The sequence below is a fragment of the Panthera uncia genome (genome assembly GCF_023721935.1).
Source record: "Panthera uncia isolate 11264 chromosome A1 unlocalized genomic scaffold, Puncia_PCG_1.0 HiC_scaffold_17, whole genome shotgun sequence".
NCBI lineage: Eukaryota > Metazoa > Chordata > Mammalia > Carnivora > Felidae > Panthera > Panthera uncia.
In genome coordinates, this window is record NW_026057577.1 from 37,800,007 (window position 1) to 37,822,064 (window position 22,058).

At 35.8% G+C, this 22,058-nt stretch overlaps 1 protein-coding gene across 4 annotated transcripts in view; it reads left to right on the forward strand.

The window, feature by feature from the left end:
- Positions 1–22,058, forward strand: part of RBM27 (RNA binding motif protein 27) — a 76,049-nt gene that overhangs the window by 18,120 nt on the left and 35,871 nt on the right. For 2 of the 4 annotated variants that reach the window (XM_049648530.1, XM_049648532.1), the window contains exons 3-8: positions 1,203–1,327; positions 6,172–6,263; positions 6,931–7,124; positions 7,860–8,123; positions 10,280–10,567; positions 13,140–13,274. In XM_049648530.1, coding sequence (XP_049504487.1) covers positions 1,203–1,327; positions 6,172–6,263; positions 6,931–7,124; positions 7,860–8,123; positions 10,280–10,567; positions 13,140–13,274 — 1,098 coding nt within the window. The remainder of the gene's footprint in view (positions 1–1,202; positions 1,328–6,171; positions 6,264–6,930; positions 7,125–7,859; positions 8,124–10,279; positions 10,568–13,139; positions 13,275–22,058) is intronic. The other 2 variants (XM_049648531.1, XM_049648533.1) reach the window with 1 other exon arrangement.

Sequence of the window (22,058 nt, forward strand, 5' to 3'; positions counted from 1 at the left end):
GGGGGGGGGGGGGGGGGGAGAGAGACAGACAGACAGACACACACACACACACACACACACTCAAGCAGACTCCACGCTCATTGCAGAGCTTGACACGGGTCTTGATCCCAGGACCATGGGATCATGACCTGAACCAAAATCAAGAGTTGGACACTTAACTGACTGAGCCACCTATGCACCTTGTATTATAGGTCTTTTAAATTACAAAAGTGATACATGTTTTAAAAAATGTTTTAGAAGTACAGAAGCATATGAAGAGAGTTTTGATCATAAAGGGTTTTGGAGGGTCTGATCAATTTATTGTTTTAAAGTTAGGTGTAACAGTTAACAAGGCCTAACAGTTCTATAATCACAGAAAATGCTTACTACACAAATTAATACCATAAAGTTTTTTGAAAACATATTTTTCTGAAGAAAAACTCATTTTACATTTTAGAAATAGCTATTTATATAAAATGTATAATTACAGTGTAAGTAGATTCTGTGCTATATTTTTAATACACCCTGTAGTTTTTAATACATTCATGTTTCCCCCATTCAGTTAATCTGAAAAAGTTACAAAATACAGTAGCTTTTAAGTAAAACACAAAAAGATATTTTTATATCATTCTCGTACCAAACTTTATTTTTCCAAGTGATTTTAAAATGTTTATAATGAAATTTTTGAATAGACAGTACATTTAATCCAACAATTAAAGGTATGTATCTTGAAAAATATCATGAAAAGTCTGTCTCACTTGTTTTTTGTTTGTTCCCTTCCCACTTCCAGTTGACAACCTTGTCATTTTTTGTCTGTGTCCTTTCAGAGTTTTTTTATGCACATATAAACAGATACAAATATTTAGTTTGTGTCTTTGAGATGTGATGTTATCCATATTCATTCTCTTTAGAGCTCTGTGTATTCTGTTGTATGGTTGTGACATACTTTAACTAGTCTCTTATTCATGAAAATTGTTCTTTTTCCAGCATTTTACTATTTTGTACTCAGTGTTGCATATACATCATTTTGTACATAAGCAAGAATGTACAAAGGATTTAAAAACCCAGACATGAGAATCTCCCTCATAAAGTATAGACAGACTTAGTTTTGATTCCACTGCCAGTGTGGAAGGTGTTCTGTTTTCCTCAGCTTTGCCGAGGAGCGTGTTGTCAGTCTTCAATTATTGTTTGTGCAATATTTAAATACTGTTTCTTCTCCTTAGAAACTTCAGGTTTTGTGGATAAACTGTTTGAAAGTCTCTATACCAAGAACTACCTTCCACCTTTGGAACCAGTTAAGCCTGAGCCAAAACCACCAGTCCAAGAAAAAGAAGAAATTAAAGAAGAGGTAATGTAAAGTTTTCTTTTGCTTTTGGGGGCTTTTTAGATCTTATTCCTAGTATCATTCTTAGTTGGAAGTTGACCTCTTTAAAAATAATTATCTCTTGATTGACTTTTCTGTGTTTGGCATGTTACAGATTCTTTATCAGGGCTTCTTAGTTAACTTCTTAGTTTTTTGGACTGGAAATGTTATTTAGTGTTCCAAGAAATATTTTAGGAATATTAAGAAATTCAGAGAAATCTTAGTGATTTTAGAAAGACAAAACTTGGTTACATATAGAGGTTTGACTAAAAGTGAGATGAAAGCTCAAGAAAAATGATTAAGTGACACATTTTCATATTATAGACCAACCATTTTCTCTTTTTTAACCACAGAATATTTTTTATGGTTAAGGTAGTTACAAATAAATAGTTATAATGTTAATATATGAAAGAAAAAAACGTTTTTACAACGGTTGGAGTTTAAAAGCATGATTATATAAGGTAATGTTCTTGTTTGAACTAAGGGGAAACTTTTTACAGAGTTGATTTGTAATTCCTCCTTTCTTTTCCATTTTCTTCCTTCCTTCCTTCCTTTCTTTCTTTTTCTTTTCTTTTCTTTTCTTTTCTTTTCTTTTCTTTTCTTTTCTTTCAAAAACCCAGTGTGGGGCTTGAACTCACAACCCTGAGATTAAGAGTCATGTCTTCTATCGAATGAACCTGTCAGGCGCCCCCATTTGTGATTCTTTTTATGTACAGATAACACAGTATTATAAGATTATGGATTCTAGAATCAGGCTGCATGAGTTAAAATGATAGCTCTAAAATAAATTACTTGCTTCATTTTCACATCAGGAGAATGATCATAGTAATACTTATCTCATTGAGGATTAAATGAGATTTTTATATATACACACATCTTAGCTACCTGGCACATGAACGTTGGTTATGATCCAGAAATATTTATCAACTTTTGTTTTTATTATAATTGTTTAATAAACTTTTTATTTGGGAATAATTTTAAGTTTACATAAAAATTATAAGAATAGTACCTAAAACATCTGTATACCATCTATCTTTATTCACCTATTGAAGATTTGTCCCATATGCTCTCTTTATATATCCACACCCAGAACTATCATGCTCTGAATCTAGGAGTAAGTTAGATACCTCATGATCTCATGGCAGTCTGTGTACTTCATAAGAATAACGATGTTCGTTATTCTCATTTTCAGTAAATTTAATTTTGACAAAATACTTTAATCCTGTTTGTATTTCAATTTTATGCATTGTCCCAACACTGTACCACCACCCCTCTTTTTTTCAATGTCCTCCCCCGCCTTTTTTTAACAGTTTTTTTCTCTTTCAGTACATGATTCAATCTAAGAAGCAAGTATTGCATTTAGTTGTCCTCTCCGCTCCATTTTTAAATGCTAGGCTGATTGAATCAATCCATCATTAAAAGAAAACAAGGGGCTCCTGGGTGGCTTAGTTGGTTGAACGTCCATCCAGCTCTTGACTGGCTCAGGTCATGATCTCACGGTTTGTGGGTTTGAGCCCCTCATCAGGCTCTGTGCTGACAGTGCGGAGCCTGGTTGGATTCTCTCTCTCTCCCCTTGTCTCTCCCCCTCCCCTGCTTGTGTGCACGTGCGCGCTCTCTCTCTCTCTCTCTTTCAAAATAAATAAATAAACAAACTTAAAAAACAACAACAACAACAAAACGTGGCTATACTTACAATCAGTTGAAACCACTGTCCCATTTTCGTTTTTGGCTCATGCACTATAATTGTTTCATAAAATCTTTTTAAAATAGGAGACACTCTCAGTATGTTACTTCAAGTAATGGAAATAGGAAGAAACTTTTCTGCTGTACTTGATTGTGTATAAATTTTGGTCTATGTGTACAGGTTAAATCTTTTAAAATAAGTTACAATTTTTGCACCATTTGTCCTTTTCTACAGTCTTTGAAGTTCAGTGGACTAGAAGTATCTGTTTGAAAGATAGCAGGTTTGAACATAAGTGAAAAATTGCATTATTTTGAGTTATTAAAGAACAGGTTAAAAAAAAACAAATTGTTGCACTGTTTCATTTTGTATCATACTAAGTTCTAATTTCGAAAATTGTGAAAAATGGGTATCAGCTTCTGCATGTAACAACTTACCAGTTGTTATACAACAGATAACTGTTGTATCTGTTATACAACAGATAACAGTTAACAACAGATAACTGTTAACCTCACAGATAACATCATGTGGTATTTCTCTTGTATTCTAAGACTTTATACACAACTTAATTGTCATCACTGACATAAATAACAGCTTATTGAGCTAGTGTATAAGTAAAGTAGTTTATCCTAACTCTTCTACGCGATGTGGAAAGGAAGGGGTTTGAGATAGCACATACTTCTGGTCTGTGCTAGGTTGATGCACTTTCTCTGAGCAGTGTAGAGAGTTGCAAATCCATCTAAGGACTGGCCATTTTAACTTTTTTCTTTAAAGGAAAAGGGCATTGTGTATGCCCTCTGACTTATTTATTTATTAAAAAAATTTTTTTTAATGTTTTATTTATTTTTGAGACCGAGAGAGACAGAGCATGAGCAGGGGAGGGGCAGAGAGAGAGGGATACACAGAATCTGAAGCAGGCTCCAGGCTCTGAACTGTCAGCACAGAGCCTGATGCGGGGGTCGAACTCACGGACCGTGAGATCATGACCTGAGCCGAAGTTGGACGCTTAACCGACTGAGCCACCTAGGCACCCCACCCTCTGACTTTTTTAAAATAGCTTTATTGAAATACAACTCCCCTACCATACAATTCCCCTACTCACAGTGTACAAATGTGATGGTTTTTATCGTATTCAGAATTGTGCAGCCATCACTAGTATGCTCCATTTTAAATCATTTTCATTATCCAAAAATGAAACCCTGTACTCATTAATCTATCACCCGCCAGCCCTTCTTTCCCAATCCCCACCCCTCTTTTAGGCAGCCACTAATCTACTTATTTCTCTATGGATTTGGCTGTTCTGAATATTTCATATAAATAGAATTATGTAATTTGTAGTCTTCTGTGACTAACATTCATTTAGCATGATACTTTCAGGGTTCATGTAGGTTTTATCATGTATTCATTTTTTATGGCTGAATAATATTCCATTTTTGGAATGTACCACATTTTCTTTATCCACTTACGAGTTGATGGATATTTGGGTTGATAGACAAGTTGTTAATGCTTTTTTGTTGTTCTGAATAATGTTGCGCTGAACATTCATGTCCCAAGTTTTTGGGTGGCCTTATGTTTTTATTTCTCTTGGATCTTTCAACTCTTTAATAATAGTTTTTTCCATTAGGAATTAATACATGTTCATCAAGAAAATTATTGCAAAATACAGAAAAGGAAAAAAATCTTCCAAGTTGATGTCTTTTAAGTTTATTTTAATCTTTAAATCCCCCCTTTATACCTACCTGTATGTCTCTCTCATTCTTCTTTTCCTCCCCACTTTTTTCTCCCTAAATTTTATTTTGTTGAAGGAACTCAGTCTTTTGCTCTGTAGAGTTTTTGCCATCTGGATTTGCTGATTGCATCCCAGGGGAGTAATATATATAGTCTGTATTTCCTGTAAATAGGTAAAGAGAATGATTTTTAAATATAGTCTTAACAAATGTGTGGTATTTTAGCCAGTGCCATATGGTTGCCATATTGTGGCTACCATTTTATGTTGCCTGAGTTTTACTAAATTGTTCTCATCTGTTCCATTCACTGACCTCCTGTTTGTTAAGTGAGCTTCTCTATTAGATGGACCTTTGTTTTAGCTCTAAGGCAAATGACTTTATTTCACCTTTCTCTAGTAAAGGCTATATATTTGTTTTGAGATTAATCTTAAAAAATAAAATAAAATCACAAGTTACTTCTGGTCAGTCTTAACTGTTAGGCTTTAAAAAGAAGACAGTATTTCTTGGGGCCCCTGGTGGCTCAGTCATTTAAATGCCTGACATTGGCTCAGGTCATGATCTCACAGCTCATGGGTTTGAGCCCCACACTGGACTCTGTGCTGACAGCTCACATCCTAGACCCTCCTTCACATTCTTTGTCTCCCTCTCTCTCTGCCCCTCCCCTGCTCACTCACTCTCTCTGTCTCTGTCTCTGTCTCTGTCTCTGTCTCAAAAATAAACATTAAAAAATAAAAGAAGACCATATTTCCATTAATTCCAATATCATTTTCCTGTAAATCTCGTGAAATGTGTCGTTTATGGCACTTATTTACTTTACCATTTTTTCTTGAAACATTTTCTATGAAATCTACAGCCCTCAAATTATGAGTATGTTTTATAATTAGGAAAACAGGAACCATTTTGCATATGATACTTAGAAATGCAGAATTGCTGTTTCTGCGGTTTAATTGTGAGGGACTAATTGCTGTTTTCCTCCTGCACTTCCATTCTCTACCTTAAACTAACATTTAAAAATTAGTGTATTACTGTTAAAATAATTTCAGCATCTTTTTTACTCCCCCCGTTGCCTAACTTTTTTAGATGTGATTTGCCTCCAATATTTCTTTCTTTCATCTTTTTTTAAAAAGTTTATTTATTTTGAGAGAGAGCTTGAGACAGCGAGCAGGGGAGGGGAAGAGGGAGAGAGGGAGAGAATCCCAACAAGTCTCCACGCTGATGCATGGCTTGAACGCACAAACCTTGAGACCATGACCTGAGCTGAAATCAAGAGTTGGACACTCAACTGACTGAGCCGCCCAGGAGCCTCTTGACTTCAGTATTTCAGTGTATTTGTGCCCTCTCTTTCGTTAGAAAGATTATCAGGTGGATGTATTTCGTAATTAGTAGAAGGACTGATCTTTCTAATGAATGCTTTCATGTAGGTATTTCAGGAGCCGGCAGAGGAAGAACGAGATGGCAGAAAAAAGAAGTATCCTAGTCCCCAGAAGACTCGTTCAGAATCTAGTGAACGAAGGTTTGTGTTTGTATTTAATTAGGAAGACACTCATAATTCACTTTTCAGTTACCTTGTAGGGGCATTAACGGGATTTTTAACATATGTACTGATCCCTCTCTCTCTAAGCTGATTAAAGAAAGTGAATGTTCCCTTCCTTCCATTCTGTTTTTTGTCTTTGTCATACTTTCTCTTCCTTTTATAAACAGTCATCATTATGTGCTTTCCCCAAGAGCACAGGGGTGGGAGTAGTCTCCTTAGAGGATATTAATGAAATGTTCCATTTGGTTAGGGGTGCTCACTATTAAAATCATCCATAGTATTTTATATTACAAATAGTTCAGTTTATATGTTGAATCATCAGCCTGCCATCCAGAAATTAGTCTTTTGTTTAGGAAAACTTTATTTCAGCCTTTTTTTCTTTCCTACTTGTAAATTTCTTTTTTTCCCCTCCCCCTCCCCATACTTTGGATTCACCTCTTTCGTTTCTCCCCACCCAGTATACTTGAGGGAATGTTTTTTCTTTTTATATAATGGATCAGAGGAGTTGTGCTGTGGCTTTATGGCTTTCTAAAAAAGCAAGACGTTACGAGTTTTGATGAATCAGGGAGGGTATTTCATACTCCTGATTCGTTTGCTTACTTGGTTTCTCTAGTGTATATATGGCTTTTATATCTGTGCATTATAGGACACGTGAGAAAAAAAGGGAAGATGGCAAGTGGAGAGACTATGACCGGTACTACGAGCGGAATGAATTGTACCGTGAGAAATATGACTGGAGAAGAGGCAGGAGTAAGAGCCGGAGTAAGAGCCGAGGCCTGAGTCGAAGCCGAAGCCGAAGTAGAGGGCGCAGCAAAGACCGGGATCCAAGTAGGAATGTTGGTGAGTAGATGAGGCTTCCCCCTAAAAACTCTATATTGCTTATTTTCCTTTATCATAACTGTATCAGAACTTCCCTTCAAGGCACATTACCTTTAACGTGTCTGAGCGATATAAAATCTAGAAATGTCTCAAAAAATCTAATACTGATTTTGTTACAGAGACAGGGCTGAGTTTGACTAAAAAGAAGCTGTTGATAAGTATATCATGGTACATGTCTAGGCTTAAAGTCATTTTGTATAATTGAAACTAATGTCATTTCATCAACAAGGCTATCATTGGAGGAAGAGGATTACCTGCTCCTTCCCCCACCCTCTGACTAAAAATAATTGATTTGCTTTAAGATTGCCTAGAGTTTCTAAAATTAAAAATAAAAAATGTAGGTAGATAACTAACTGGGATCCCAACCACTCATTACCAGGATGAAGTCAGTTCTTGGAAGTCACTTCTTAGGTAGCTTTCTTATTAACTCTCAGTGGTGAAGCTGGTCTTTCTTCATTATGTACTGATGTTGATGTTATAAAAGATGATTTTACATAAGCTCTTGTTAAGATACATCACGTTGTTGATGCTCCTGCTTTTAGGATACATTAATAATGAGAACACTTTGAAATACGGATAGTTCAGTAAGTTTACTGCAATGTTCTCTTTTTCCCTGTTCTGTGAAAAAAGGAATCGTAGGTTGAGAACATAAATGTCTAATCTCGGTTGTTTCTTGTTTTTACTTTGTCTCTAAAGCAGAGCACAGGGAAAGATCAAAGTTCAAGAGTGAAAGGAACGACTTGGAGAGTTCCTATGTGCCTGTGTCTGCACCACCTCCGAGCTCTTCTGAGCAGTACTCCTCTGGGGCACAGTCTATTCCCAGCACTGTTACTGTGATTGCACCTGCGCACCACTCTGAAAACACAACGGAGAGTTGGTCTAATTACTATAACAATCATAGCTCTTCCAATTCTTTTGGTCGAAACCCACCACCAAAGAGGCGATGCAGAGATTATGATGGTAAAAATTGTCCTTTCGATTGTACCCCAAAGTGCTAGTAAAGCAAATGTGAATATTGCAGACCTTTTCATTTTAATCCAGATTTTTGTTAAAAGGGATGGATGAGGAGGAAAATCTCTTTTGGTATATGCTTATTTGCTTTTTTGATTTAATAGTTTGGTTCTGGTTAAGAGGGTGTTCACATGTCATCCATTCATTTGTTTGTTGTTGTTACTTCAGACAGTATACCACAAAATTTGGTAGGCACTAGGAATTGTAATTTATTTGTGTAGTGTTTGGTGGTGGGAATTTGTTAAGCATTATAACTTAGTTAAAATTTTAATATGCTGACTTTCCATTTGAATGTATGTATTTAGGTGTGTATGTATTTTAATTTTTTATTATGGAAATATTTAAATATTAATGTTGACAGAACAATGTAATTAACCCTAGTGTATCCGTGATCTCGCATCAGCAGTTAGTAGCTCCTGGGCAATTTTGTTTTCATCTGTGCTTTTCTACTGCTTCTTCTGGACCTGTATTATTTGAAGCAAATCACAGGCATTATTAACATGTTTCCTTTAAATATAGAATATATATTTTTACATTTTGTTTTTTTTATTATTATTGTTTTTAATGTTTATTTGTTTTTGAGACAGAGACAGAGCACAAACGGGGGAGGTCAGAGAGAGAGCGAGATACAGAATCCGAAGCAGGCTCCAGTCTCTGAGCTGTCAGCACAGAGCCCAGCACAGGGCTCGAACTCACGAACTATGAGATCATGACCTGAGCCAAAGTCGGAGGCTCAACCAACTGAGCCACCCAGGCGCCCCAACATTTTATTTATTTTTAAGTGGAAAATAGAATCAAATAATAATTCAGGCATTATCTCATTCTCACCCTGGTCTCCCAGCCACAGAGTTCTCTTAAGGCCAATTTAATGTTATTTATTTATTTATTTACTTATATATTTATTTTTCACGTTTGTTTATTTTGAGAGAGAGAGAGAGAGTAGGCAGGGGAGGACAGAGATAGAAGAAGAGAGAGAATCCCAAGCAGTTGGTGCAGAGCCCGATGAAGGGCTTGAATTCATGAACTGTGAGATCATGACCTGAGCCGAAATCCAGAGTCAGGTGTTTAACTGACCAAGCCACCCAGGCACCCCAGTGCTATTAATTTCTTATATATCTTTCCAAACATAGTCTGAATATGTGTACATAAATATGTACGTTCTCCCATTTTCTGTTTTACATAAATGCTAGTATACTATTCACACTCTTCTGCATGTATTTTTTTGCACAGAGTAGTATTTGCTGGCAGTTGTCCTATATTAGAGCTTCCTTAATGCTTTTTTGAGGTGTTTTAGTATTCTATATGTAGAAAAACATGTTTAACTTAATTTGATGTTAATGTGCTTTTGGGGTGTTTCTAACGTTTTGTTATTATGAACAATGCTGCAGTGAATAACCTAGTAAATTGAATGTTTTTTTTCTTCCTTTTTTTTTTTTTCTTTTTACATTTATTTTAAAGTAATTTCTCCACCCAACATGGGGATTGTACTTACAACCCTGAGATCAAGAGTCACATGCTCCACCAACTGAGTCAGCCAGGCACCCCTTCCACTTTAATATTTTAAGCTAAAGTTTCAAACTGTACATATAGCAAGAATGTAGAATTTAGAATAATACCATGAAAATAGATAGTTGAAATTAGATTGTCTAGTTAGGTCCTTTACCTGCTGTACCCTGCCTTTGCTATTTTGAATCTGAATTTTTTTTTATTTCCTTAAAGTAATCTCTACAACCAGTGTGAGACTCAAACTCATGACCCCAAGATCAAGAGTAGCATGCTCTATGGACTGAGCCAGCCAGGCACCCCGAGTCTGAATTTTTATTACAAAAACTTAATGGCGAATAGGTTAATCTGATAGTGGCTAGTAGCCTCTTTTGGACCCTGTTACTTGCTATCTCAACAAAGTGTAGTCTCAGAAAGTAGAGAGTACATCTGGCCGTACCTCAGTGATATGTGATGATTAACAGAGTAACACTAAGAAGGCTTTAAATTCCTTGGAGAAAAAATACTTTGTAAATCAGATAGGTAGGCTTTTCAGGGTCTTGTTTTATTTGTTTTCTGAACTCTAAATAGATTGTAATAAGATTGTTCTTCTGTTCTTACAGAAAGAGGATTTTGTGTACTTGGTGACCTTTGTCAGTTTGATCATGGAAATGATCCCCTGGTTGTTGATGAAGTCGCTCTGCCAAGCATGATTCCTTTCCCTCCACCTCCCCCTGGGCTTCCTCCTCCACCACCTCCTGGAATGTTAATGCCTCCGATGCCAGGACCAGGCCCAGGACCAGGCCCCGGCCCCGGCCCGGGTCCAGGTCCAGGTCCTGGACATAGCATGAGACTTCCTGTTCCCCAGGGACATGGCCAGCCTCCACCATCTGTTGTGCTTCCCATACCAAGTAAGTATATGTTCGTTGAATATTTCTTTCTTTAGCAAAGAATTGTATTTAGAAGAACCCATCTCTTAGCTAACTTGACACTAGATTTAAAGTTTTTGAAAGATAGAATAGATACCTTCAAAAAATCTTAGGAGTCAAAATCTTGCTTAGTTGACAACATCTTGAGAAATCCCAGTGTTTTGAAGATGTCAGAAAAAAGAACATGCCACTTGGTTAATGAAATTTCCTAGTCTTAAAATCTGTTCTAGAATATTAAAATAATTTTTAAAGTCTTTTATGGAAATTTTCAAATATGGTAGAATAATAATATGTGTACCACATGCACGATCATCCAACTTCAGTGATTATCAGTATTCACCTGTTTTTGTCTTATTTCCTCCACCTTGCTCCCACTCCCCCGCCGCTGCCCCACCCTAGTGTGTGCGCTTTTTGGCTCATTTTTGCTGGAGTAAAATTCCAAAAGTCTTATCATTTCACTAGCATGTACTTTAGTATGAGTCTCTTTACTGATAAGGATTGTTTATTGTTTATTTTACTTTATTTTTTAGTGAACTGTATGCTCTTATCACATCCACCAAAATGGAGTACGAAATGTTTTTATTTATGTTAACGTTTATTTGAGAAAGAGAGAGCAAGCACAAGCGGGGAGGGGTAGAGAGAGGGAGACACAGAATACAAAGCAGGCTCTGGGCTCTGAGCTGTCAGCGCAGAGGCCAATGTGGGGCTCGAACCTGAGAACTGTGAGATCATGAAATGAGCTGAAGTGGGATACTTAACTGACTGAGCCACCCAGGCACCCCAAGTACAAAATTTTTTTAAATGATCATTTAAAAATTCGTAACAGTTGATAGTTTAGCAAAAAGAGAAGCAAGACTAAAGTCCCTTTTTTTTTTTTTTTGTAATTAGAAAAAACTGGTGAATAGTTTACATGTGTGCAAAGATAGAACAAAATATCTATGTGGAGACATTAACAATTGTTAAGAGATGGCAAATTGTTATTTAAAAAAATTTTTTTTAATGTTTATTCATTTTTTGAGAGACAGAGAGTGAGTGGGGGAGGGGCAGAGAGAGAGGGAGACACAATCCAAAGCAAGCTCCAGGCTCTGAACTGACAGCACAGAGCCCAGTGCGGGGCTTGAACCCACAAACCGCGAGATCATGACCTGAACCGAAGTCAGACGCCCGACTGAGCCACCCAGGCGCCCCGCAAATTGTTATTTTAAAAAATGATTGCCATTCAATTTATTAAGCAGTACTTTTTCAGCTTTCTTTTTTTAAACTCTTTATTTTTGAAAATATTGTAGACTCACAAGGAAGTGACAAAAATAGTTTAGCATGAACCCATGTACCAATCACCTAGCTTTCCTGCAGTAGTATTCTTTATAGAACACATTTCATGGGGCACCTGGGTGGCTCCGTAAGTTGAGTGTCCAACTTCAACTCAGGTCACAATCTCACAGTTTGTGAGTTTGACCTGACACTGGGCTCACTGCTGTCAATGCAGAGCCTGCTTTGGATCCTTTGTCTCCCTCTCTCTCTGCCTCTCACCCACTTGCACTCTCTCTTTCAAAAATAAACATTAAAAAAAAAAAGGAATTAAAAAAGAACACATTTCATTAATGTTGATAAAGATTTGGAGACATTTAATACACAGATTTAGTATTGTCAATTATATGGCATAATTGTGAAGCTCAAGTTGAGATTTTATTCCCCAGATATAAAGACATCTTCATACATAGAAATTCTCACAATAAAAGATGTGATAATGTGGGAACATTTCTGTTTAATAGTGAAATCCAGGAATGTCATTTTTTCCATGTTGCTATGAAAAATTTCAAGCAAACTGAAAAGTTGAAAGAAGTATACACTGAATACCTATATACCCACCATCTAGGTTCCTGCTGAATATTTTACTATATTTCTCTCGTCATGTATCTTTCTATCTTTTCCATTATTTTTATATGTTCCTTAGAGCATGCATGTGCACACTTGGGGAAGGGGCAGAAAGAAAAGGAGAGAGAATCCCAAGCATGGCTTGATCTCACAAACCATGGGATCATTACCTGAGCTGAAATCAAGAGTCGGGACGCCTGAGTGAGCCACCCAGGCGCCCCAGCCCATTATTATTTTTGATGCATTTCCTGTTGTGTTGCAGACAATCAGTATATTTAAACATGTTCATGATGTTGTAGAACTTGAGTTGTGTAGAACTTTATCATCATCCCAGAAACTTTGTTCAAGTTACTTCTCAGCCATTTTTCACTCCCATTCTCCAGAGCTAACTATTCTGTTTTTTTGTACCCTGGAGTTGTTTTGTCTGTTTTAGAACTGAAATGTCATCTTAATACTGCAACTCAGTGTGTTGAAGCATGTGTTTATCGAATTCCTTTATTCTGTTCTAAGCTAAAGTAGGTAGTTTAATAATGACTACCCAAATTAGTACTAGCATAGTATTTTTATTAGTTAGGAAACATTAGTGTTCTAACTTTTTCTTTCCTTTTCTTTCCCTTTTCTTTTCTTTTCTTTTCTTTTCTTTTCTTTTCTTTTCTCTTTTCTTTTCTTTAATTCTTAGGACCACCCATAACACAGTCAAGCTTGATAAACAACCGTGACCAGCCTGGGACAAGTGCAGTGCCCAATCTTGCGCCAGTGGGAGCAAGACTACCTCCTCCTTTACCCCAGAACCTCCTTTATACAGTATCAGAACGTAAGTAAATACTGCTTGACTTAAAACTGCTAGGGTCTAGAAAAGCTTAAGTTTCAGTGTTATCCTTTTAAAAAATACAATTTGTTTCTCTTCTTATGGACTGTGCCATATAAAAATTATATTTGTATTCACAAGGAAGTTTACTATGTGGTTATGCTTTTTAGTTGTGTATTAACTTGCGTGTTCATGGAGGAGAAGGGCAAGGCCTTCTGTACTGGAGAAGTTTCCTGTAGAGGAGGTAGCAACATTTATATCTCTTAAAGGACATTTCTTTTGAAGCTTTATTCTCGTCTAAAGGAAATTTATTTGAAGCTTCTGTTAAAAAATTGTACCTCTGATTGAATTTCCAAAGCACAAGGCTTATCTTCTAAGAATATACAAAAGGTCAGATAAAATATGCCTATTAATTATTTAACTTGTATGCTGGAGTGAAGATAGTGAACATCATTTAAACTGTAATATTTAATGGCTAGGATATTTATAACATTTATGTTTATAATATGTTGTTCTTCAGTCCTAATTCTTTCTTTTTTCTTAGGTGGCTTTGTTGTTTATAGTTGATTTAAAGTTTTTTAAAAAATTTCCCTAATAGCATAAAAGTGACGTAATTAGTTGTTAAAAATGTCAGGTTGTGAGTTTTTAATTTTTACAGAGCTATGTCACTTTATCGATAAATTCATCTTTTATGCAGTTCTGTTTGTCAGGCATTTTTTCGTCTTTATCATACCATGGTGAGACAATTCAAAGTAATTAATAAACCCAGGTTTAAATCCTGGTTCCATTACTTTCTGTCATTGTGACCTTGGACAAGTTACTTAACTTCTTTGTATCTTAATTTTCTCGTCTGTAAAATGGGAATAATAATATTACTCACCTCATTAAGAGTGTTTGAGGAATAAAGGAATGTATGTATGTAAAGTATCTAAAATAGTACCTGGCATCTAGTAAGCTAGATGTAGTGGTTAGTTTTTATACTGTAGTTATTATTGTCTGCTTAAATTTTAACTTTTCTGAAATCAAACATAATTATCTTCTCTTTAAGTCTCTACCTCCACTATCCCTGTCTTTATAAATTGAAATAACAGCCATCTAGTCACCTAGAATTGAAACCTTGACATGATTGACTCATTGCTTTGCTTTTTTATATCTAGTTAGTAAAAAAATCCTTTCTCTTTTTCTTTGAAGTATCCGTTTCTCTCTATTCCTCCTGTGGCTTTTGCCCTCATCCACACTTGAATCACCTCACATTTGGATTATTGCTGTACTCCTTTTGACTCCCATTATGTTTCACTCCCCCTAAGTCACACTGCATAGTGCTGCTAGTTTTCCTAAGAAAGCCATTCACGACATGAGAACTCTGTAGTGGCCACAGTTTTCTCCTAAAGTATAGATGAACCCTTCCCTGTAGCTTCTCTTTTATATAATAGGTAATCTCACTGTGCTCTCACATACATCTTCTGGTTAGGCAATTAATGTCTTGTGTCCCTGTCTTGACTCAACTTTCTTTTCCTGTCTTCATTCCTAGTAATGTGCTCTCTCTCTTCTCTTCTTTCAAACCCCACATCTTCTAAGTACATGGGAAATATTATTGGTCTGTTGTAAACTCCGACAAAACCAAAAAGCATTTCTTACGTAATGACGTATAATTGTCCATAGGCCTCCTGTTAGATTTCTTTTCATGTATATTAAGTTTATGTTCAGCTGAGCTTTTTCAGAACAACATCTTAGCCTCTCATAGTCTTCTAATTAGTGCATCTTTGTTCTACTGCTTCTTTTATTTTTCAATTAGACACATTTTAAATGTAAAAATAAAGAAGATAGTATAATGTACTGCCATATACATCTGTTACCTGGCTTCAGCATTTATCAGTCCTGTATCATTTATTTCCCCCAATTGAGTTCTTAACATTATTAGTTAATGCTTTTGGACTTACAAGTACAAAAAACAGATTATTTATCTGAGAGTGTATTGCAGATGGCACGTTTTCTTAGTGTTAAATTTAGTGTTGTGACTCACAATAAAAATTCTTTGTTTTTGATTTTTTTTCTAAGTCTGGCAATTACCATTTAATATTGTTAAATTTAACATAGTGACTGTAAAAATTCCACTTTGATTTTAATTTATAAAAATCTGACTGTTACCATTTATTTTAGTGACTTAGATGTTTGTTAATTGAGCAAGTATTTGGTGAATGCCTGCTATGTGCCAGGTATTGTGCTACATGCTTGAGAGCAAAGTTGAACAAGGTATCTAACCTCATTTTACTTGAACACCATTTTTTATTTTTAAGTTTTTGTGTGGTTTTTTTTGTTTGTTTTTTTGAGAGACAGTGTGAAGGGAAGAGAAGGACAGAGAGAAGGAGATAATCTTTAGCAGGCTTCAGGGTCAGCACAGAGCCTGATGCAGGGCTTGATCTCGTAACCATGAGATTATGACCAGAGCCAAAATCAAGAGTTGGATACTTAACCAACTAAGCCACCCAGGCACCCCCATTTTTCTATTAAAAAAAATTTTTTTTAATATTTATTTATTTTTGAGAGACAGAGTGAGCAGGGGAGGGGCAGAGAGAGAGAGGAGACACAGAATCTGAAGCAGGCTCCAGGTTCCAGGTTCCAGGTTCCAGGTTCCGAGCTGTTAGCACAGAGCCCGATGTGGGGCTCGAACCCACGAACTGTGAGATCATGACCTGAGCTGAGGTTGGATGCTTAACCAGTTGAGCCACCCAGATGCCCCTATTTTTCTGTTTTTAAAAGCAAGAATATTTTGTTAATATATTAGTAACTGCTTTTCAGAAGCTGGTAACATTTTTAAGAAAATTTGGAGGAGCAGTATAGTTAGCAACTTCTTGTTTGCCCCCATTAAGAAACTATATGTGAAAAAATTTAATATTTCTGTTTAAAAACTACATTTTTATTTATAAAAAAAATGACAGTACCAGAATAAAGGACAATCCTTTTATATTTCATTTTATGAAATATTAATTTTTCCGTTCATTTTGTCTCAGACCAGTAAAAGGTGATAGCTTCCTTTTGGCGTTTGTGAATTACTGCTTTAGAGGATAGTCCCATATACGCGCCAGAGTCTTGAAGAGATTTGGTTGGCAGACAAATGTCTTGAAAGTTACAGAATTATTCGTATCAGACAATTTAAAACTCTTTGTGCTATGCAAACTACTCTCTTCCTTTTTTAAAAGTTAAAATTTGATTCTAGGATAAAGAAATTGTGGTTTATATACACAATGGAATACTACGTGGCAATGAGAAAAAATGAAATATGGCCTTTGGTAGCAACATGGATGGAACTGGAGAGTGTGATGCTAAGTGAAATAAGCCATACAGAGAAAGACAGATACCATATGGTTTCACTCTTATGTGGATCCTGAGAAACATAACAGAAAACCACCGGGGGGAGGGGGAGGGGAAAAAAAAAAAAAAAAAAAAAAAGAGGTTAGAGTGGGAGAGAGCCAAAGCATAAGAGACTGTTAAAAACTGAGAACAAATTGAGGGTTGATGGGGGGTGGGAGGGAGGGCAGGGTGGGTGATGGGTATTGAGGAGGGCACCTTTTGGGATGAGCACTGGGTGTTGTATGGAAACCAATTTGACAGTAAATTTCATATATTAAAAAATAAAAAAAAAAAAATTAAAAAAAAATAAATAAATAAAATTTGATTCTAAAATTCACAGGGAAATTTGAAAATATAGGAGAAAGTTTCTGATTACAATGTAAACAGTTAAACTTTTTTTTGGTGTAGTTTGTTAGGCATAAATTTTTTATATCTTTGTATTTAGTTGTTTTAAAAATAGCTTTTTTTTTTTTTAATTTTCTTTTAGATATAAGTTGAATCCTTCAAATTGTTCAGGTATATTTTTCTTAATAGTGTAATGAGTAATTTCCCAAAAAATTAGAACTTCACTTCAAACAAAGTAAAAAAATGTATTAGAGAACTTGAGCTCTCAAAGTTTAACAAGTTGGGAAGGTATAAATTATGGATATTTTGTTGTTAAAATTCACAACACAGAAGATGTTTATAAGTGGAATACAGCATATCAAATGGTATTTACTTTTGAAAATTATGTCTGTAGAAACCCAGGATATACAGAGAAAAATGAAATCTGGGGTTTTGGAAGGAAAAATAGAGGAGTTTCCCTAATGCTAGGTACTGGGAATATACAGATGAGTAAGAAATGATTCTTGTAACAAGTTAAAATCTAATAGTGGAAAAGAAATGTGTTTTTTAAAATATACCATATTTTGCCATTGTAACTAGATGAACAGAGTGGCTCAGAAATACAGGTGACAAAGAAACTAATTCTGTCAAAAATAAAACATCCAGCCTGTGGTTATTACTTGTTTTGGAATAGGACAATTGAATATTAAAAGAAAAGGAATTATCTTCACTGTATAACTGGGTAGGGTATATATGGCCTCTGGTAATGCTATTTAAAAGGTGTTGTCAAATAGATACAGTTTAGAAGAAATTCTGAAATGTTGTTTTGTTGCATTAAAAATGTCACAGATACTCTGAAAATGACTTAAGGAATATAGATGGAATTGCATGGAAAGAGAACAATATCATAACACACATTAAAATCACCTCTGTCCTCTGCGGTACTCTTTTATCCAAATTTGAAATAACCAATTCAGTGTATAATTTTTTGGTTTCCAGGACCAGTTTTAAGTATATTCCCCTTTCTCCTTTAAATTTGGTCTCTTTTTTATGTTTCTCTGAAGAAGATGTGGTAGATCTATTTTATCATCGCTAAGCTCAGTGTAACGAGTGTGTGCAAGAGTAATAGTAGAATATAACATCCTGTATTCTACAGACTGATGTTTTGGGTTGAAGGTAGTTGTCAGTCTCCAAATGAATTTATGTAAATTATCTCTTAAAATACATTTCCTGTTACCGACTGTGTAAAATTATTTAAAGCCCTGTACACCTAAACTTGAGATTCTGCACTTAATTCTGTGGAATGCATAAATAATGTTTCTTTGTGCAGAATCTTGGGTTTTGAGGTCTAGAAAATTTATTCGTATCCGATAGAGTCATTGAATGTTGTCTGGGGCATCTCTCCCCTTGTGTTTTACTTTGTTTTGTCTTGCATTCATTATCTTACTGTCCATTTCAGCATACAGATTTTCATCCAAAATACTTGTCATTGGGATACTTTTAATAAATAAACTTTCATCTCTTCTTTAAGTCACTCTTTATTGAGTTCCTACTATGTACCAGACATCATTTAGGCCCTGGAACTTTAGACGGTGTGCCAGGGACCTTGGATTCTAATACTGAAGATACATGATCAATATGGCCAATAATTGGAAGGTGTAGCTTTTTTGTTTTCTAATTGAGCTTTTAGTTTAAAGCTTAAGATTTTTTTTCCCTTGGAAAACTTTTAAAGACAAAATCAGGAAATTACAAAGAGTAGCTAAAAATTCTATTTGAATAAAGACTATCTTCAGCTGACTAGAGTTAACATTAAGAAGGTGAAAATTTGGGGGGTGCCTGGGGAGTTCAGTTGGTTGTGTCTGATTCTTGATTTCGGCTCAGATCATGATCTCATGGTTCGTGGGTTCAAGCCCTGTTTTGGGCTCTGCACTGATAGCACAGAACCTACTTGGGATTCTTTTTCTTTCTCTCTGCTCCTCCCCTGTTCACTCTTTCTCTCTAAAAATAAATAACTAGGGGCGCCTGGGTGGCGCAGTCGGTTAAGCGTCCGACTTCAGCCAGGTCACGATCTCACGGTCTGTGAGTTCGAGCCCCGCGTCAGGCTCTGGGCTGATGGCTCGGAGCCTGGAGCCTGTTTCCGATTCTGTGTCTCCCTCTCTCTCTGCCCCTCCCCCGTTCATGCTCTGTCTCTCTCTGTCCCAAAAAAAAAAAAAAAAAAAAAAAAAAAAAGTTGAAAAAAAAATAACTAAACTTTATTTTTAAAAACTGAAAATTTTGCTGTCAGGCATATAAGATATATGAAAAACTTAGGAGCATGAACTTGGGAGTGTTTGCACTTTGAAATTCTCCATTCACTCTGTGCTGATCAGAACTAAAATTAATGAATATAAGTTGTGATCAGCTCACCTTCACAGTTATTGTAACATACTTCATTTAAGAAAACTTATGGAGGGTCGCCTGGGTGGCTTGGTCGGTTAAGCGTCCGACTTCGTCTCAGGTCGTGATCTCACGGCCCATGAGTTCGAGCCCCGCATCGGGCTCTGTGCTGACAGCTCAGAGCCTGGAGCCTGTTTCAGATTCTGTGTCTCCCTCTGTCTCTGCCCCTCCCCTGTTCATGCTCTGTCTCTCTCTGTCTCAAAAATAAATAAACGTTGAAAAAAAAAATTAAAAAAAAAAAAAAGAAAACTTATGGAAAATTTCAAATATACAAAGAAGGAAAGCAAATACTGCAGGAATCTTCAAGTACTCATGGCCTTCAATGCTTCTCAACATATGGAGTTAATCTTGCTTCATGTATAGCTCATCCCTGACTTGATTATTTTAGAACAAGCCCCAAACATAGCATTTCATCTGTAAAAACTTCATTGTATATCTTTGAAAGATAAGGATTGAACACACAATCACAGTACTTTATTACACTCCCAAAATATTTGTAAGTTTACTGTTGTCAAATATGCCATCAGTGTTCATATTTCCAAATTGTATCGTAGGTGTCCTTTTACAGCTGGTTCATTTGAAGCTGGATCCAAACAAGGTTACATATTATATTTAGAAGATGTATTTCTTAAGTCTTATAACACCTATAACACTTTCTCGTACCTCTGTTTTGTTTTTTCTTGACCTTTATTTGTTAAAGAAACTGATCATTTGTCCTGAAGAATGTTTTCACATTCTGGACTTGGCACATTACATCCCCTTGTGTCATTTAACACATTCTTCTATCTTCTGGGTTTTCTATAAATTGGGGGCTAAATTTGGAGGCATTGGATTCACATTTGTTTGTTGTTTGTTTTTGTCATGAATATTTTATTGGTGTACTTCCTACTACAGTATTTTATGATATACATAATATTTCCTTTCTGTATTGTAAATGCTGATCAATGTGTACAGGTTGTTTTCATCCTGATTGATCCATTTTGAAAGTAGTTCATGGTTTCAGCAGCCATTTGTAATCACTGCTTAGACCTGTTGTTTCATTAAGGGTTGTTGAAGAACATCAGACTGCATTTGAATAAACAACCATCTTTCTAAAATTAAATGCGTGTTCTTTGTCATTCATGTTGACAAGAAGACATTGTGCAGATTAGCCTTTAACTTTTCATTTCACTTTAAGACAGTTATTAGTTAAGTATACTTGGTACATTGAGTGCTGTGTCAAAAATTTAAACTAGTTGTATGGACTGAGAATGTACTTCCCCATTTTTCTCTTTAGCACACCCCTTCATTCTGCAGGAAATTCTGCCCAGTAGGTCGTTCTTACAACTATTTTCAGATCGTTGATGATATGTTAGGTTGTTTTTGCAATGTAGTGATCAAAAGATTCTTTTTTAATGCAAATTTTGAAAGAATTGGTGCTAAGCACACAGTTTTGTGGTCTGCTGTACAGTGTGATTTGTCACCTCCTTAGCTTCATACGTAGGAAGAGAAGGGTAGTAAAATTTAGTACATCTGTTTCTCTTGTACGTTTACCATAAAATTAAGTGGCTGTATTGTGGTTTGTTCTGTTAAAAGTGTATTAAAAATCTTTTGGAGGGGCACATGGGTGGCTCAGTCAGTTAAGCGTTTGACTTCGGCTCAGGTCATGATCTTGCGGTCTGTGAGTTCGAGCCCTGCGTCGCGCTCTGTGCCGGCAGCTCAGAGCCTGGAGCCTGCTTCGGATTCTGTGTCTCCTCTCTCTGCCCCTCCCATGCTCATGCTCTGTGTCTCTCTGTCTCTCAATAATAAACGTTAAAAAAAAAGTTAAAAAAAAATCTTTGGAATTTTATAACTGTTAAGGAAATTTATCAGGTGTAAAAGAAATTCTAAATTCACTTATCTTGTGCCACATAGTGAACATCTGACTTTAAATATAAAGTGTTGAGTAAACATTATAAATAGGTCTCATGGGGTAGTCAGTAAAACAGATACTATTAAGCATCCAATGAAAGAAAAAAGCCTACTCCTTGGTACTTCTTTTTAAATCTTTTTCTACCAAATTTGACTTCATTGTGTCAGAGATTCTTGTGTTAATATATGTAAGCTCTAAATGTGCTTTTTTTCAAAAGTCATTCTTAGTATCTGAGGTAATTTCATACGTACAATAGTTGGTCTGTTTATCTCGGGTTTTGTCCTTTTTTTCTTTGTACTTGTTATCTACCTGTTCATGGGATAACAAGTTTTCACTGTCTTGTTTAGTGTTTTCCTTTTGAATGTTTCTCATTTTCTGTGAGGATATGCTTGTGGTGTTTTTTGTTTTTAATTTTTTTATTGTTTTTTCTGCTCCCAGATATGGGAATATGTTTTGTGTCAACCTTAAACTATGTGGTTTTGAGGAGAGAAGAGTTTTTGTTTTTAATGGATGTGATAGTCTTCAAAAAACTACATGTCTTGCTGGATACAAAACTGTACACAAGTAATAGCTCAGGGCACCTTTACCTGATAGTGTGATATGGTTGACTGTTCAGTTTTGGGTACAACTGGCATATAGTTGTTCCACTTAAGATTGTGAAAAATGGAGATTATGCAATCATACTGCCTAATTCTCACTCTTTCTTTATACCTCAGTGCATCCTAACTGGTTATGTGCCTGTTTCTTGAGTTAGGAAGAATATCAGTAATACCTTTCTCGACTGGCAT